General features: G+C 37.7%; 1 protein-coding gene across 17 annotated transcripts in view; it reads left to right on the top strand.

Moving 5' to 3' along the window:
• Positions 1 to 17411, top strand: part of SCMH1 (Scm polycomb group protein homolog 1) — a 196408-nt gene that overhangs the window by 145392 nt on the left and 33605 nt on the right. For 16 of the 17 annotated variants that reach the window (XM_067725707.1, XM_067725718.1, XM_067725712.1 and 13 more), the window contains 2 exons: positions 6851 to 7083; positions 10898 to 11024. The exons of the other annotated variant lie outside the window; for it this stretch is intronic. In XM_067725707.1, coding sequence (XP_067581808.1) covers positions 6851 to 7083; positions 10898 to 11024 — 360 coding nt within the window. The remainder of the gene's footprint in view (positions 1 to 6850; positions 7084 to 10897; positions 11025 to 17411) is intronic. 17 annotated transcript variants of the gene reach the window in all.

Below are 17411 nucleotides of genomic sequence, written 5' to 3'. Positions count from 1 at the left end.
AACCCCCAGAGATTCCCAGACTGTAGTTGGAAAACTACTAACCATATAACATTTTATTGATAAAAATGTGTCCTATATGTGTCGATTACATTGGTTGGTTAATTTGTTATTTGGTTATCTATGTTAATTAGTTATTTATGTTATTAGTTGTTTAATTGTGTTATCAAATATTTTCTATCCTTCTTGATTGTTTTTCACATACTTGACTTATCAATTACTGAGAGAAATGTGTTAAAATATCCACTGCATAATTATGGATTTTTCTGTTTCTGCTTTTACTTATTTAAACTTTTGCTTTTATATTTTGTATTATTAGGTACATATAAATTTAAGGTTATTATAGCTTCCTTTTGAATTGACTATTTTTTGCTATAATTATCATTTATTTATAAGTAATTTTAATTCATTTCATTTCCACTTTAACTGGAGTTTTTTTTAATTGAAATATAGTTGATGTATAATATTATGTTAATTTCAGGTGAACTACGTGGTGATTTAACATTTGCAGACATTAGGAAACAATGACCATGATAAGTCTAGCCACCATCTTTCCCCATACAAAGTTATTACAGCATTATTGACCATATTTCTTATGCGTGCGTGACATCCCCGTGGCTTATTTTATAACTGAGGTTTTGTGCCTCTTAAGCCCCTTCACCTGTTTTGCCACACCCTCCGCTGCCCTCCCATCTCTCAGTCACTAGTTTGCTGTCTGCATCTATGAGTCTGTTTTTGTTTTCTTTTGTTTGTTTTGTTTAAATTCCATATATAAGTGAGATCGTACAGTATTTGTCTTTCTCTGATTTATTTCACTTAGCATAATACCTTCTAGATTCATCCATGTTGTCACACATGGCAAGATTTCATTTTTTTTTTTATGGCTGAGTAAATATTCCATTGCACGTATATACCACATTTTCTTAAGCCATTCATCTGTCAGAGGACTTAGGTTGCTTCCATATTGTGTCTACTGTAAACAATAATACAGTGAACATTGGTGTGCACATGCCTTTAGAATTAGTGTTGTTGTTTTCTTTGGGTAAATACCCAGAAGTGAAATTACTGGATCATATGGCAGTTCTATTTTTAATTTTTTGAAGAACCTCCATGCTGTTTTCCATAATGGCTGCACCAATTTACATTCCCACCAACAGTGAATGAGGGTTCTCTTTTCTCCACATCCTTGCCAACACCTGTTATTTGTTCTCTTATGGGTAATAGCCATTCTGACAAATGTGGGTGGTATCTCATTGTGGTTTTGATTTGCATTGCCCTGATGATTAGTGATGTTGAGCATCTTTCCATGTGATATTTCTTTGGAAAAATATCTATTCAGGTCCTCTACCCATTTGTTAATTGGGTTATTTTTTGTTATTTTTTAATTTTTATTTATTTATTTATTTATGGCTGTGTTGGGTCTTCGTTTCTGTGCGAGGGCTTTCTCTACTTGCGGCAAGTGGGGGCCACTCTTCATCGCGGTGCGCGGGCCTCTCACTATCGCGGCCTCTCTTGTTGCGGAGCACAGGCTCCAGATGCGCAGGCTCAGTAATTGTGGCTCAGGCCTAGTTGCTCCGCGGCGTGTGGGATCTTCGCAGACCAGGACTCGAACCCATGTCCCCTGTATTGGCAGGCAGATTCTCAACCACTGCACCACCAGGGAAGCCCCGGTTGTTTTTTTGATGTTGAGTTGTATGAGTTATTTGTATATTTTGGATGTTAACCCCTTATTGGATATATCATTTGCAAGTATCTTCTCCCATTCAGTAGACTGCCTTTTCATTTTGGTGATATGAATTGACTGTTTTCTCTTGAGGAAATGTCCCTTTTAGTCTAGTCATACTTCTTGTATTAGGACTGTCTTGTCTGATATTAATATAGCCACTTGCACTTTCTTTGGTTAATGTTCACAGGGTGTATATTTTTCCATCTGTTTGTTTTTATCTTCCTGTGTCATCATATTTTAAGTTTTCTTATTTCAATGCCATCTTATAAACAGATATAATTGGGTTCGGTGAGGGGTGGGGCTTTGGTCTTGTATGTTAATTTTTTCTTATTGTTTTATTCAAACCATTTGTATTTAATGTAATTATTTATTTGGGTTTAAGTCTACCATTTTGCATTTTGCTTTTTGTTTTCTCTTTGCCTAAGTTCTCCCTCATTTCTTTGTTCCTCCTTTCTTGCCTTCTTTTGGATTAATCGAGTGTGTTTTATTATTCCATTCCTCTCTCCTTAGCTTTTAGTGATACATTCTTGTTATAATTTTTTAACTAGTTAGAATTATACATCCTGGACTTATTAAAGTTAATCTTAAATAAGCACTCTAGCCACTCCCCAAATAATGCAAAGTTCTTAGCAAATTTTGGCTCCATTTACCCTCCCACTTCCATCCTTTCTGCTATTGCTTTCATATAATTTACTAATACAGTTGACCTTTGAACGATGCGCAGATTAGGGGCACCACCCCCTTGTACAGTCAAATCTGTATGTAACTTCACAGTCAGCCCTGCTTATCCGTGGTTCCACATCTATGAATTTAACCAACGGTGGATCATGCAGTACTGTAGTACATGTTTGTTGAAAAAAGTCTGCATACAAATGGATACACACAGTTCAAACCCTTGTTTTTCAGGGGTCAACTATACGTATATTATAAACCCTACAAGCCATTTTTAAAATTCTTTTTCTAAATTGTCAATATTCTCTTGTATCTATCCACATATTTGACCTTTCTTATGCTCTTCCTTCCTTCCTGCAGTTGTATTTTTTCCATCTGTGATTACTTTCCTTCATCCTGAAGAACTTCATTTTTATTTCCTGTAGTTTAGGTCTGTTAGTGACAAATTCTCTCAGCTTTGATTTTTCTGAAACAGTTATTTCACCTTCATTTTATTAAAAAATTTTAATTGAATGAAAGATTCTTTAAATTCTGTAGTGCTTTACAATTTTCAAAAGTTTCACACAGATGATTTTTTATAATTGCATTGTAACCCTGTTTCTTCCCCCTACCCCTATATTGCCCCTCCCCTCCCTTACTGGTAATCACTAGTTTGTTCTCTATATCTGTGAGTCTGCTTCTTTTTTTGTTTCATTCACTAGGTTGTTGTATTTTTTAGATTCCACATATAAGTGATATCATACAGTATTTGTCTTTCTCTGTCTGACTTATTTCACGTAGCATAATCCTCTCCAGGTCTATCCATGTTGCTGCAAATGGCAAAAATTTCACTTTTTTATGGCTGAGTAGTATTCTTTTCTATATATATATGGAATATATATATATCTATCAATATATATCAATATATATATACCACATATATATACCACATATATATATACCACATATATATATATACACATATATACACCACATCTTCTTTATCTGTTCATCTGTTGACAGACACTTAGATTGTTTCCATACTATTTCACCTTCATTTTTGAAGGATATTTTCACTAAGCATAGAACTCTAGGTTGGCAATTTATATATTTTGTCCCTTGAAAACTATCATTTAAAACTATCACTTCTGGGCTTCCCTGGTGGCGCAGTGGTTGAGAGTCCACCTGCCGATGCAGGGGACACGGGTTCATGCCCCGGTCCAGGAAGATCCCACATGCTGTGGAGTGGCTAGGCCTGTGAGCCATGGCCACTGAGCCTGCGCATCCGGAGCCTGTGCTCTGCAACGGGAGAGGCCACAACAGTGAGAGGCCTGCGTATCTCAAAAAAAAAAACCAAAAAACTATTGCTTCTTACTTTCATAGTTTCTATTAAAAAGTCAATTGCTTCTGTAAGAGTAATCCTTTTCTCTCTAACTGCTTTTAAAAATTTATCTTTGTCTTTCATTTCACTTGTATTTTATGTATTTTATTTTCAGCCATTTAACAGTGATGTGTTTTGGTATATTTTGGGGTTTTTTTTTTTGTATTTTTGCTGCTTGTGGATTGCTGAGCTCTTTTTTCATTAGTCTTCAAATATTGCTTTTACCTCATTCTCTCTGTCTTCTCTCACTGAGATTATAGTTACTCATATTTTGGATCTACTGACTGTGTCCACGTGTCTCTATTGCTCTAACCTGTTTTTTCCATATTTTTGCTTCATTTTGCATGTTTTCTATTGATTTTTCTTCAAATTCAGTAATTCTTCTGCTGGGTCTTGTCTGCCCTTAAATCTATCCAATGAGTTCTTAATTTTTAATATTGTATCTTTTATTCTAGTGTGTCCATTTAATTTTTTATATAGGTTCCAGTTTTCTGTGAGTATTACTTATCTTTTCTTACATTTTGTTCATCTTTTCCTCTACTTTTTAAAACCATATTAATTATGGTTATCTTAAAGTCTGCTTCATTATCTGGATCATACATGAGTCTTCTATTGTCTGTATTTTTCTTGATTACCAGTCACATTGTTCTGCCTCTTTTTATGTCATGTGTATATACATACACGCACGCACACGCATGCACACACACTGGATATTTTATATAAAAGAACTGTTGAGACTCCAGCTGATATTTTCCATCAGAAAGAATTCTTCCTTTCCTCTTTCCTTTAGGCTAATAGGATAAGGGCCTGATCCCCTCAGTCTAATCATGGATTGAGCTAGTTCAGATCTGAATTGTACCTATGGTTCATATCCGTGTTCCTTGCACCTGGTCCCTCTTGGGCTCTCGACTGAGAACCTAATGGGTCTCCATCTTCATAGTCCTGAAAAACTGCAAGAGATTGTCCTACCCTTGAGAGGTTTGGGGCTTGGTTCTTTGACCCTTCAGTCCTTACAATTTCAAAATATGGCATTTATCTTGAAGAGGAGATCAGCTGTGCTAGAGGTAGACCTCCTCCTTCTAGTGGAACCTTGTCTCCTGAAATCACAAGATTATAGCAGTTTTCACTCTGCCTTTTTAGAAGCTCTCAGCCTAGCTTTGCAGCTCCAGTGTGCAGGCTCAGAACTCAGCAAATGTCCCTTGGGAAAAACTGGCCACACAGATGGAACTCCTCAAGTTCCAATCTGTCACAGAGCCTCTCTGATTTTTCTTTCCTCCAGTGGAGCTCCTCTGCACAGGCCAAGCCTGACTGTCGGTTCATGCCCAAATTTGGCAGATGTCCTCAGGAAAGTAAACAGTGTCAGCTACTCCAGGAGCCCTCTCCACCCAGGTCTGGAATTCCAGTTCATCTAATCCTCACGATTTTTACAACAATGCAATGTCTTTTAAAGATAATTTATCTGACTTTTTCTAGTTGCTGCATCAGCAATGTTACACTGTCATGATCTATAACATCCTACCTGGAAGCACAAGAAATACCATCTTCTACCTACCCACTGTAATTAGTTTATTAACTTGTCTCCCTAGTTCTATTCTTGTCCCCTCCCAGAACAGCCAGAGTGCTCCTTTTAAGTACACCCAGTCACACCCTGCTCAGAACCCTCCAGTGGCTTCCCTTTAGACTTAAAATAAGTTTGGATTCGTTTTCATGGCCTACAAAATCCCACACAATCTTATTACTACTCCCTTTCTAACCTTATCTCCCACCACTCTCCCCTTCGCTCACTCAATTCCAGCTACACTGACCTCCTTTCCATTTCTCAAACACGTTAACATGTTTCCATCTCAGAATCTTTGCATTTGTTATATACCCTCTACTTGGATCTTCCTCAGATCTTCATAAGGCTTTGCCTTTATTTCATTTGGGAGCTCTGTGCAAACGTCACCTCCTCAAAGAGGACTTTCCTCACCCCTCTGTCTCCTTACCTTGCTTTAGTTTTAATCATAGCACTTACCTAACATTATACTGTATACTTACTTGCCTATTTTCTGTCTCCCCCGACTAGGAGGTAAGTTCCATGAGAATGGAAACTATGTTATGTTCACTGTTCTACCCCAGTGCTTAGATTAGTGCATAGCCTGTAGTAAGTGCTTAATAACTTTGTGGAATGAATTAGATACCCCTTACCATGAAAAATTCTCAATTAAGGAGAAGAAGAATGATTGGAGTAAAACTGAAAGTACTCTAACATAGGTGTCTACAGAATGTTTTGGAGTAAGTGGAATACTGATGGAGTTGGGACATAGTCAGACAAGGCCTCAGTAAGGAGGTGGCCCTGGAGCTGAGTGTTGAAAACTGAGTACTAATGTATGTCTGACCAGGAAGAATAGAGAACTCAACATATATGAACGAATTGGTGTTCAGAAAACAGAGGAGCTAGAACATGGGGGTGGGTGATAGGAAATGACATCAGACATAACTGGAGAGCAAGGCAGGGGCAGAGTCACAAAAGTCTTTGGATATCAGAATAAAGAATTTGGACTTTACCTTAAAGGTAATATGGAGCAAAGATTTTTAAGGTAAGGAAATATGCTATCAAATGTATATATTTCCATGTGTTTCACTACTCCTCACTGCAATAATCACACTAAAACTTTAAGTAGATTGATATAGAAAATCCCTGATTTGGTTGTCAGGGCCCAGTTTCAAAACATAAGTCCTTATCCCAACTCACTGTATAACCTAGGGAAGGCATCATTTCCTCTTCTGGGCCTCAGATCTTCATTCTTAGCAGGAGAAGATTGTAGGTGAGATCCATTCCATCTCTGAGCCTGTGTTTATATGCTTTAACTAGATTCCTTGGGGAGAACAGTTTAATTTTTTCTGCATCTGCCAGAAATAATTAAAACTTCCAATTCTGGCCGATCAAAATTCAGTTCTCCTCTGAGATTTTCTACCATTTAGGTCAGATGCCAAGAAACTAGCTTCCTGGGATAAAACTATCCAAGCAGAAGTAGCAAGTCTTTTTTTCCCTCTGGCTGGGATGGGAATGCAAGTGGGAAGAGGGGGTGTTAGAACGAGTCTTTTTCTTGCAGTTGTGATTCCAAAGAATCCCTATCCTGCATCCGAGGCGAACACTGAGAAGCCTGGCATCCACAGCAACACCAAAACTGCCTTGGAGCCTCAACCAGGGCAGAGGGGGCGTAAACCAGGAAAGAAGCGGGGCCGGACACCCAAGCCCCTAATTCCCCATCCCACCTCTACCCCATCCAAGTCAGCCGAACCTTTGAAATTCCCAAAGAAGAGGGGTCCCAAACCTGGCAGTAAGGTAGGTAAAAATGTGGGTTTGCCAGCACGGGATAAATGGTTATGAAGGGGTAACTCATCCATATCCATCCATCTTAGAAAGGGATGTGTCTGGCCCTGTTCTCCCCCTTGTATATGCTTTTAAGAAGAATCTCCTATATTGTCATCCCTACGTTAGCTACTTACCTGGGAGTTGGTAATGTTGCAGATAAGATCGTATGGATAAGAAACAAATTTTTACTTTGAAAGTTACATTCATGGGAATTCTGGTCTAATATCTTCCATAGATGGAAGGCCCTGCTCCTAATTGTTTTTAACCTACCCAGAATGGATGCCCAGGTATGTGAACAGAAAGAGAAAAGTGACTCTGTAAATGTATTTATTTTTCTGTCCCTGTACCTTCTTTTAAAAAAAAAAAAAGAAGAAGAAAGAAAGAAAATTATTGAATATTTACTAAGTATCAGGCTCTGCACCTGACACCACTATATATCACATGATCTTCACAAAACCCTTGGAGATGAGTAGTGTTAATGTTATTAAATAGTCAACTAAGTTGAGACTTAAAGATGTGAAATGACTTCGCTATGGTCACATAGCTAATAAATGGCAAAGGCTACAGAGATGGGTCTCCAGATCTTCTAGTTCTAAGGTCACTGCTGCCCTACCACACATTCACTCTCTCACATTTCCTGAGGGAGGTTAACACTTACCTCTGGTGTAGGAAAAGACTCCTTGGTCGAGCTTCACTGAGCACTGTTACTGAAAGTATCACCTTTTAGTCATGACCAGTTCTCCATGTGTATCTTCCCTAGGGAAACCATTGATATGAAACCTACTCAGCTGCTTCTCTAGGGCTTCCTTTGGCATCAGCTTCTTTCTCCACTCACTTCTTAACTATCAGGGAATTTCTCTGCAACTCCCTCCCAAACTAGACTACCTGAGTTCCAGTTTAGAAATGATACCCAGTTCTCCCTAGGCATTCCTTTCTAATTTCATAAGTTCCTCCCTAGGTTTGGTTGGGTGGGTGGGTTTGTTTTGTTTATTAGCTCCAGCTGACCTCAGTCCTTCTCGAATATAAGCTCTTCAAGGTCAGGAATCTAGTCTTTTTTTCTCTTTTTCTTCTGCAGTGCCCTATATCCCAATCTCTTGGGAAATGTTCGGTATATGCAAGATGGATGGATGTATGCATGCATGGATGGATGGATGGATGGATTTTAGCGATGATGTTCCAGTTGAGATTATCTCTTATTTATTGGTTTTGAATTCTTGATGTCACATCCTAATCCTTCTATGTAACACATAATGCTCCTGATCTATTACCACTAACCCCAAACCCAGGGGTTCATTTTTGTGTCTATTACGGTCTTCTCATTCTCATGTTGTGGAGGAGAGGCTGAAGGCTCTAAAGATTCCAAGGCCAGGGAAGTCATGCTTGTGACGATGTGAAGGCACCTTGACAGATTAAAAACAGAGAAAACTTGTCTCTGAGGTTCCAAAGACAGAACCACAACCAATGAGCAGAAACTCAAGCAGACAGACTTTGTCTCAACATAAAAGGAACAGTTAAATCTATTTCAAAATGCAAGTAGTGATCTCCCATCACTAGAGGTATTTCATCAGGTACCAGGTGACTACTGGGAGGGATGTTTTCAAGGAGTGGAAAGTAGAAGTGTTAGATGGATAGTTGGATTAAGTAACCTTTAAGATCCTTCAAAACCTAAGAACTATGATTCTCTGATTGCCTCAGCTCTGCTTTCTCAGGAAGTCCTAACATAGTAGCCCAAGTCCTCTTTCTTTCCAGTCCTCCTGGTAGCAGTAATTCTCATCTAATACTGTACTTCATGGCATGGCATTTGACTCCCTAATTCCCTTTCCTGTCCTTTTGCCTATTCCTGTAAGTGTATATGCCTTTACTTAACCCATGATATAACCCTCATGTTCATTTTTGAAGCAAAGTGGTCTTGTGACAAGAGCATAGACTTTGAGGCCAGACAAACTTAGATTTATATCTCATCTCCAATTGTTACCACCTGTGTGACTTTGGGAAAGCTTTGAGTACGGCCATGAGCCCCAGTTTTCTCACCAGTAAAATGGAGTTGCGTTAATACATGAATAGATATAATACATGTAAATGCACCTATCTCAAATAGTAATAAAGCTTTACATCTTTCTGCTTTTTTCTACAATATTTGGGAACCTAACTCACCAGGTTTGTTTCTTCAGGGACCCCATGAAGTCCTACCACCAACTCAATGAAGTTGAACTGGTATTTCCTTTCTTCCCTGACTCATTGCTTATTTGGATTTTTACTTGTGGCAATATCAAAAAATGAGAGGAAACATCCATATCCTGTGTGTGTGTTGAATGTTCTGTAAGAGTTTGCATGACTGCTTTCACAAGCAGGGCCATCCTAGAAGTCAGTCAGGTTTATACAGCTCCCACAGTGGACCCTACATGTGACATTCAGTAGGAAGGGATTTCTGGATCTCAGAAATGGTTATGTTTTCCTTGCATTCAGAAAGGCTTTTAGAAAACTGTTTCTTGGAAAAAGCCTTCTGAGATCTCTCTCCCCCAGAGACTGCCTGGACCAGCATAGAGGAGATACTAGATTCTTCTCAAATCATTTTTATTACTTCCCCCATTATTGGTATTCTATACTGTATGCTTCATTGAAAGACATTTATTGACACTTATCATATGCCGAGTACCATGTAGGAATGGTAAACAGAATCAGACCCTCAAGGAGCGCCAGGCTAATAGGGGACACCAGTATGTAAATATATATTGACAATACACTGTGATAAATGCAACAATACAAAGTACAGAAATAGCACAAAAGAGACAGTAAAGCTTATCCAGAAAAGCTTCCTGGATAAACAGATATTTATAAGGAAAAAAAAAAAAAGAAAGGGTATTCCAGGCAAAAGGGATGGTTTATTATTGTCAAGGCAAGGACCAGGTAAAACTGCAGGTTTTGAGAGAACTACTATAGTTAGAGATTACTGGAGTATAAGGTTTAAGATAAGAAATGACAGGTAATAAGCTGAAGAGGTAGGCAGGGGAAAGTAGTTTGTGGAGTTAGGGGAAGGGAGGTTTCCATTTTTCAACAGAGGGAAACAAACTAATACCAAAGTAGACTTAAGCCACAGCATTTTTTTTCCTTTTTTTTTGCTTTTTTCTGTCTAACTAATAAAGAACCTGGACTTCAGATGATAATATTGAATACAGTAGAAAAGATAGTGAATTAAGCTGTGGCTATACAGAAACCCAGAATCTTATACATATTTATTAAACATCTACTGTATTTGCAGCTTTGGGCAAGACGCTGTGTGGAAAAAAATATATATCATATGATATCACTTATAGGTGGAATCTGAAAAAATGTTACAAATGAACTTAGTTGTAACACTTTTAGGAAACAGACACACAGACATAGAAAACAAACTTATGGTTACCAAAGGGGGAAGTGCAGGGAGAGGTAAGTTAGGAGCTTGAGATTACCAGATACACACGACTATATATAAGATAGGTAAACAACAGGGTCCTACTGTATAGCACAGGGAACTATATTCAATATCTTGTAATAACCTGTAATGGAAAAGAAACTGAAAAAGAATACACATATATAAGTATATAACTGAATCACTTTGCTGTACACCAGAAACTAACACAACATTGTAAATCAACTATATATCAACTGTAAAAAAAAAAAGATTAAAACAGTCCCATCCACAAATGTATTTCAGTTTCATGCGTGAATTAAGTACTAAGAATAGAGGAATGAGAAGACAAGTTACCTATCATGGGTAGAAACTTTTCCCCATCCATTTTGACAGAGGAAACCTCGGACTTTGCTGAACCCACCACCCACCTCACCAACAACCAGCACCCCTGAACCGGATACCAGCACTGTACCCCAAGATGCTGCCACCATCCCCAGCTCAGCCATGCAGGCCCCCACAGGTAAGAGCAGATCACAGTATTAGCTGCAACAAGCCCCAGGCCCCAGTGTCTATATTTTCTCTTTTACTGTACCGATAATTAGCCCCCTATCCATTTATAAATCTAAACAGAATCTTAAACAGAAATTTTTTTAACTTTGAAATAACTTCAGAGAAACCTCCATTCTGTCAAAACAATCAAAGAAACTTGGGTAGATGTTCTGTGAACTCAGCGTTGGGGATCTGGGGCACGGGGGTGGGGTGGACATGGGGCCAGCACCAGGAGCTTCCTGGCCCAGTTTATAATTATACCCATCCTTTCCAGTTTGGGGTGCTCCCTCTTTAGTGATCCCTTCCAGAACCCTTCCAGCACAATAATAATTCTGCCACCACTCATATATGTATGACACTGCTCTGTTTTTTTTTTTTAATGTCACTGATGGTGGCAAATCTTGGTGCTCTGAAAGTATTTCAGTGCTCGTTTGATTCAAAGCAAAATCTGGTAACTAAAGTGGGTGCGTAACCACCTGGTTGTGCGTATCTGTTCCCATTTTGTAAACTATATATGGAGGTAACTCTAAAAGAGCTACCCCTTTAGAATAGATAAACATAGATATACAGCCTCCCTGTGGGGTAACTAAAAAGAACAATACTCATTTTTTATGTCTAAATTAAGATACATATGTGAAACCTTACTTTTGTTACTCTGCAGATACTACATCTTCTTAGGGAAATCTAAGCAATTGGAATGATCCCCATGGAAGTTAGGGTAGTCTTTTTCTTAGGAGTTGAATTTGTCTCCACCCAAATCCTAGAATGTTAGCACTTGAAGGGAAGGCCAGCTATAGTTTCCTCCCCAAATAACCTTTGGAAAACAACAGAGCCTGCAGTGGCATTTATGTCCAGCTCTAGTCAGGGTACTATCATGTGATTTCTCCAAATGTATCTTATGCATCTAGCCCCAGCTAGTTACTGGGTTTGCTTAGTCCAAAAGTGGCATTAGATTAGTGAACAAAGCTTAGGAGCTTTGACCCTAAGCTCCATGGAAGAGGAAGTAAAGATAGATGAACACCTTGGTGAAGATACTGATTACATTTTTCAGCCTCATGACACACCCCCTAGGTGCCTGCATACCTGCTTGGTTTACTCCATATCCTTCTAAATATCACTTAGGTGCCTGGATGCCTTTTTAACAAAACCTAGAAGATTCATAGCAGTGGGAGCTTCATGACTGTGCCTCACTTTTCGGTTTAAATGATGTAGACCATCTCTTCTGGCAGTCTCGAAGCTGACAATCCCTCCCTTGGTCTGAATCTCATAGCCTAGGAAAAGTGGCAGCTTGACTTTGTATCCCTGTTTCCTGTTCTTGGCCAGGCTATCGCAGTCCTGACTGATCACTGTTTCACCACCCCAGTTGGACCTTTGCTCTTTCTGTGTGACCTTGATGTCACTTCCTTTTCTGAGCCTCAGTTTCCACACCTATACAACGATACGATTAGTCCAAGTTACCTTTATAGACCCTTCAAATGTTAACAATAAAAGCTATTATAGGGACTTCCCTGGTGGCGCAGTGGTTAAGAATCTGCCTGCAAAGGCAGGGGACATGGGTTCGAGCCCTGGTCCGGGAAGATCCCACATGCTGGGGAGCAACTAATCCCGTGCGCCACAACTACTGAGCCTGCGCGCCTAGAACCCATTGCTCCGCAGCAAGAAAAGCCACTGCAATGAGAAGCCCATGCACTGCAATGAAAAGTAGTCCCTGCTCACCGCAACTAGAGAAAGCCCACGTGCAGCCACAAAGACCCAATGCAGCCAAAAATTAATTAATTTTTTTTAAAAGCTATCATAGATTGAAAGCTGTGTGCTACACTATATCCTTTATTACCAGCCTTTTGGGGTTCTTTTAACTGCACAACACTTTTTAAGAGTTATTTTGATCAGAGCTATATACATGCTAATAGCCTAAAGGAACAATAGGCCTACAAGAATTATTACAAAAACAAGACGAACAGTCCCCTCTATACCCCTGTCATTTACTTCTCACCAAAGGCAATCACTTTTAATTTAGCTGATTCTTTTATTTATCTCCATATATGTAAGTGGAATGTTTATATTGCTTTTTTTTTCTTTTTTTTAGCTTGAGGCATTTTCAACTGACAACACACTTTAACTCTTCCTTTTCATTTTTTTTTTGGCAACCCAGGATTTAACTCTTCATCTCCTTACCCGTTAACCCACCCACACATGCTTGTGTATCTTAATACTATGATATTATAATTGTGATTAGATTGAAATTCATTCATTTGTATTGTAACTTGTTATAGGCTATTCTCAGTTGAACTGTAGAGTACTATGATTACTTTTCCTTTATTGTACAAAATTTTGTTTTAGAGTAAATCTTGATTTCTTTGTTATGTGTTTATTTTGCTATATACTTATTAACTCAGCCTTAAACTCTCTTACTGCCATATACATCTTTATGTTCAAGCACGTTTTATATTCTATCCATTTCAAACGCTAAAAGAAATCTCTGCTGGAGCCTTCTGAGTTCCTTGACAACCTCTTCACCTCTCTTTTGTGTTATCCCCAGTTTGCTCCTTCCCACATCTTTATTTTCCCATGTAATCTTTCTTAAATTTGTATCTTTCGTTTTGTGTGAAACCTGTTTATTCCCTTTGAAGCTTCTCTTCATCCGCATTATTCTGAAATTTCACCTAGGATGTATTTTTACCTACCATGTGGACACATAGTGTGCCTATTCCATTATTTGATTTCTTGAAACTTTCTTAAATTCATCAATGATTTTCTCCCACTTTTTCTCTATTCACTGTTCCTGGCATACATGTTATTCAGATGTTGAACCTCCTGAAGTCGTCCTCTATATTCTTGACCCTCTTTATTCTTATTCCTATTCTCTTTGTCTTTTTGCTCAACTTTCTTCAAGCTTTCCTCAACTCTGTCCTCTAAACTTTGTATTGAGTTTCTTGTTCCTGGCATTTTGCTTGTAAAAGTGTCATTATTTATTACTCTAGTGGCATTTTCCAAAGGGTATTTGGTAGAAAACCAGTCCTGCAAAATGCTCTGCATAAAGGGATTTTATATACATTTAGGAATTTGGTCACATACATTTAGGAAAACCTTACACTCTGCTTACCCACTCTTGGATGTTTGCATCGGCTATGAAGAACTCTTTTTTGTTTTCTGAACTTTTTACTAGACTGTTTTTTTTAAGTACAGGAGGTACAGAGCTTTCCCGTATACCCCCTGCTCCCACACATGCATGGCCTTCTCCATTACCAACATCCCCCACCAGAGCAGTATGTTTGTTTCAATTGATGAACCTGCACTGACACATCAGTATCACCCAAGGTCCATAGTTTACCTTAGAGTTCTCTCTTGGTGTTATACTTTCTATGGATTTTGACAAATATATAATGACATGTATCCACCATGATAGGATCCTACAAAATAATTTAACTGCCCTAAAAATCCTTTTTGCTCTGCCTATTCATTCTTTCCTCCCCACTAATCTCTGGCAACTAGTGACCTTTTTACTGTCTTTATAATTTTGCCTTTTCCAGAATGTCATAAAGTTGAAATCATTCAGTATGTAGTCTTTTCAGATTGGCCTTTTCACTTAGCAATATACATTTAAATTTCCTCTGTGCCTTTTCATGGCTTGATAGTTCTTTTTTTTTTTTTTTTTTTTAGTGCTAAATAACAACATACCATTGTCTGGCTATACCAATAGTTTATCCGTTCACCTACTGAAGGACATCTTGGTTGTTTCCAAGTTTTGGCAACTATGAATTACGCTGCTATAAACATTCATGTGCAGGTTTTAGTGAAAACATAAGTTTTCACTTCCTTTGGGTAAATACCAAGGAATGCGATTTCTGGATCACATAGTAAGAGTATATTTGGTTATGTAAGAAATTGTCAAACTGCATTCAAAGTGGCTATATCATTTTGCGTTCCAACCAGCAGTGAATGAGCGTTCATTTGTTGCTCCACATTCTCGCCAGCATTTGATGGTGTCAGTGTTCTGGATTTGGGCCAGAACAAATAGGTGTATAGTAGTATTTCATTGTTGTTTTAATTTGCATATCTCTAATGACATGTAGAGTAGAGCATCTTTTCATATACTTATTTTCCAGTTGTGTATCTTCTTTGGTGAGGTGTCTATTAACAACTTTGGCACATATTTTAATCAGGTTGTTTGTTTTCTTATTGCTGAGTTTTAAGAGTTCTTTGTGTATTTGGATAACAGTCCTTTATCAGATCTGTCTTTTGCAAATAATTTCTCCCAATCTGTAGCTTATCTTCTCACTCTCTTGACATTGGCTTTCACAGAGCAGAAGGTTTTAATTTTAATGAGTCCAGCCTATCAATTATTTCTTTCAGGGATCCTGCCTTTGGTGTTATATCTGAAGTCACTGGCATACCCAAGGTCATCTTGGTTTTCTCCTATATTATCTTCTAGGAGTTTTATAGTTTTGAATTTTACATTTAAGTCTGTGATCTATTTTGAGTTAATTTTTGTGAGGGGTGCAAAGTCTATGTCTAGGTTCCTTTTTTTGCACGTGGCTATCCAGTTGTTTCAGTACTATTTGTTGAAAAGACTGTCTTTGCTCCATTGTATTGCCTTTGCTCCTTTGTCAAAGATCAGTTGACTGTATTTGTGTGGGACTATTTCTGCGCTCTCTATTCTGTTCCATTGATTTGGCTATTCTTTTACCAATACCGTACTCTCTTGAAGTTGGGTAGTGTCAGTCCTCCAACTTTGTTCTTTCCCTTCAATATTGTGTTGGCTCTTCAGGGTTTTTCCCTCTCCATATAAACATTAGAATCAGTTTGTTGATAGCCACAAAATAACTTGCTGGGATTTTGATTGGGATTGCCTTGAATCTATAGATAAAGTTGGGAAGAATGGACATCTTGGCAGTATTTTCTTATCCATGAACATGGGGATATCTCTCCATTTATTTAGTTCTTTCTTGATTTCGTTTATCAGAGTTTTGTAGTTTTGTAGTTTCCTTCATATAAATCTTGTACGTATTTTGTTAGATTTATACCTAAGTATTTTATTTTTGAAGGTGCTAAGGTAAATGGTATTGTTTTTAATTTCAAATTCCACCTATTCATTGCTGTTATATATGAAAGTGATTGACTTTTGTGTATTAACCTTATACTCTGCAGTCTTGCTGTAACTGCTTATTAGTTCCAGGAATTTTCTTTTGTCAGTGCTTTTGCATTCTCTACATAGACAATCATGTCTTCTAACAGATAAAGGGGGTTTTATTTCTTCCTTCCCAAACTGAACACCTTTCATTTCCTTTTCTTGTCTTATTACATTAGTTAGGACTTCTAGTACAATGTGGAAAACTCATGGTAAGAGAGAACATCCTTACCTTGTTCCTGATCTTAGTGGGAAAGCTTCTAGTTTCTCACCATTAAGTATGATGTTAGCTGTAGGGTTTTTGTTGATGTTATTTATGAAGTTGAGGAAGTTTCCCTCTCTTCCTAGTTTTCTGAGAGTTTCCATCATGAATGGGTCTTTGATTCTGTCAAATGTTTTTTTCTGCATCTATTGGTATCATGTGATATTTCTTCTTTAGTTTGTTGATGTGATGGATTACATTGATTTTCAAATGTTGAATCAGTTTTACATACCTGGGTTAAACTCCATTTGGTTGTAGTGTATAATTCTTTTCATATATTGTTGAATTCAATTTGCTCGTATTTTGTTAAGGATTTTTGCATGTATGTTCATGAGAGATATTGGTCTCTAATTTTCTTTTCTTGTGAAGTCATTGTCTGGTTTTGGTATTAGGGTAATGCTGGCCTCATAAAATGAGTTAAGAAGTATTTTCTCTGCTTCTGTTTTCTGAAAGAGATTAGAGAGAATTGGTAAAATGCATTTTTAAATGTTTGGTAGAATTCTAGTGAATCCATCTGAGCCAGATGCTTTCTGTTTTGGAAGGTGATTAATTACTGATTCAGGTTCTTTAATAAATATAGGTCTATTCAGATTGTCTTTTTCTTTTTGTGTGAGTTTTGGTAGATTGTGTCTTTCACTAAATTGGTCCATTTCATCTAGATTATCAAATTTGTCAACATAGAATTATTCATAGTATTCTTTATATTACCCTTTTAATGACCATGGACCTGTAGTGATCCATGTAGTGATCCATCTCTTTCATGTCTGATATTAGTAATTTGTGTCATCTCTCTTTTTTCTTATTAGCATGTCTAAAGGCTGATCAATTTTATTGATCTTTTCAAGGAAGAAGCTTTCCTTGATTTTTCTCTGTTGACTTCCTGTTTTCAATTTCATTGATTTGTGCTCTAATTTTTATTATTTCTTTTATTATGCTTACTTTGGATTTAATTTGCTCTTCTTTTTCAA

Source organism: Pseudorca crassidens, chromosome 2, assembly GCF_039906515.1.
Source record: "Pseudorca crassidens isolate mPseCra1 chromosome 2, mPseCra1.hap1, whole genome shotgun sequence".
Classification (NCBI taxonomy): Eukaryota; Metazoa; Chordata; class Mammalia; order Artiodactyla; family Delphinidae; genus Pseudorca; species Pseudorca crassidens.
This window is presented reverse-complemented; position numbering and strand designations above follow the sequence as displayed.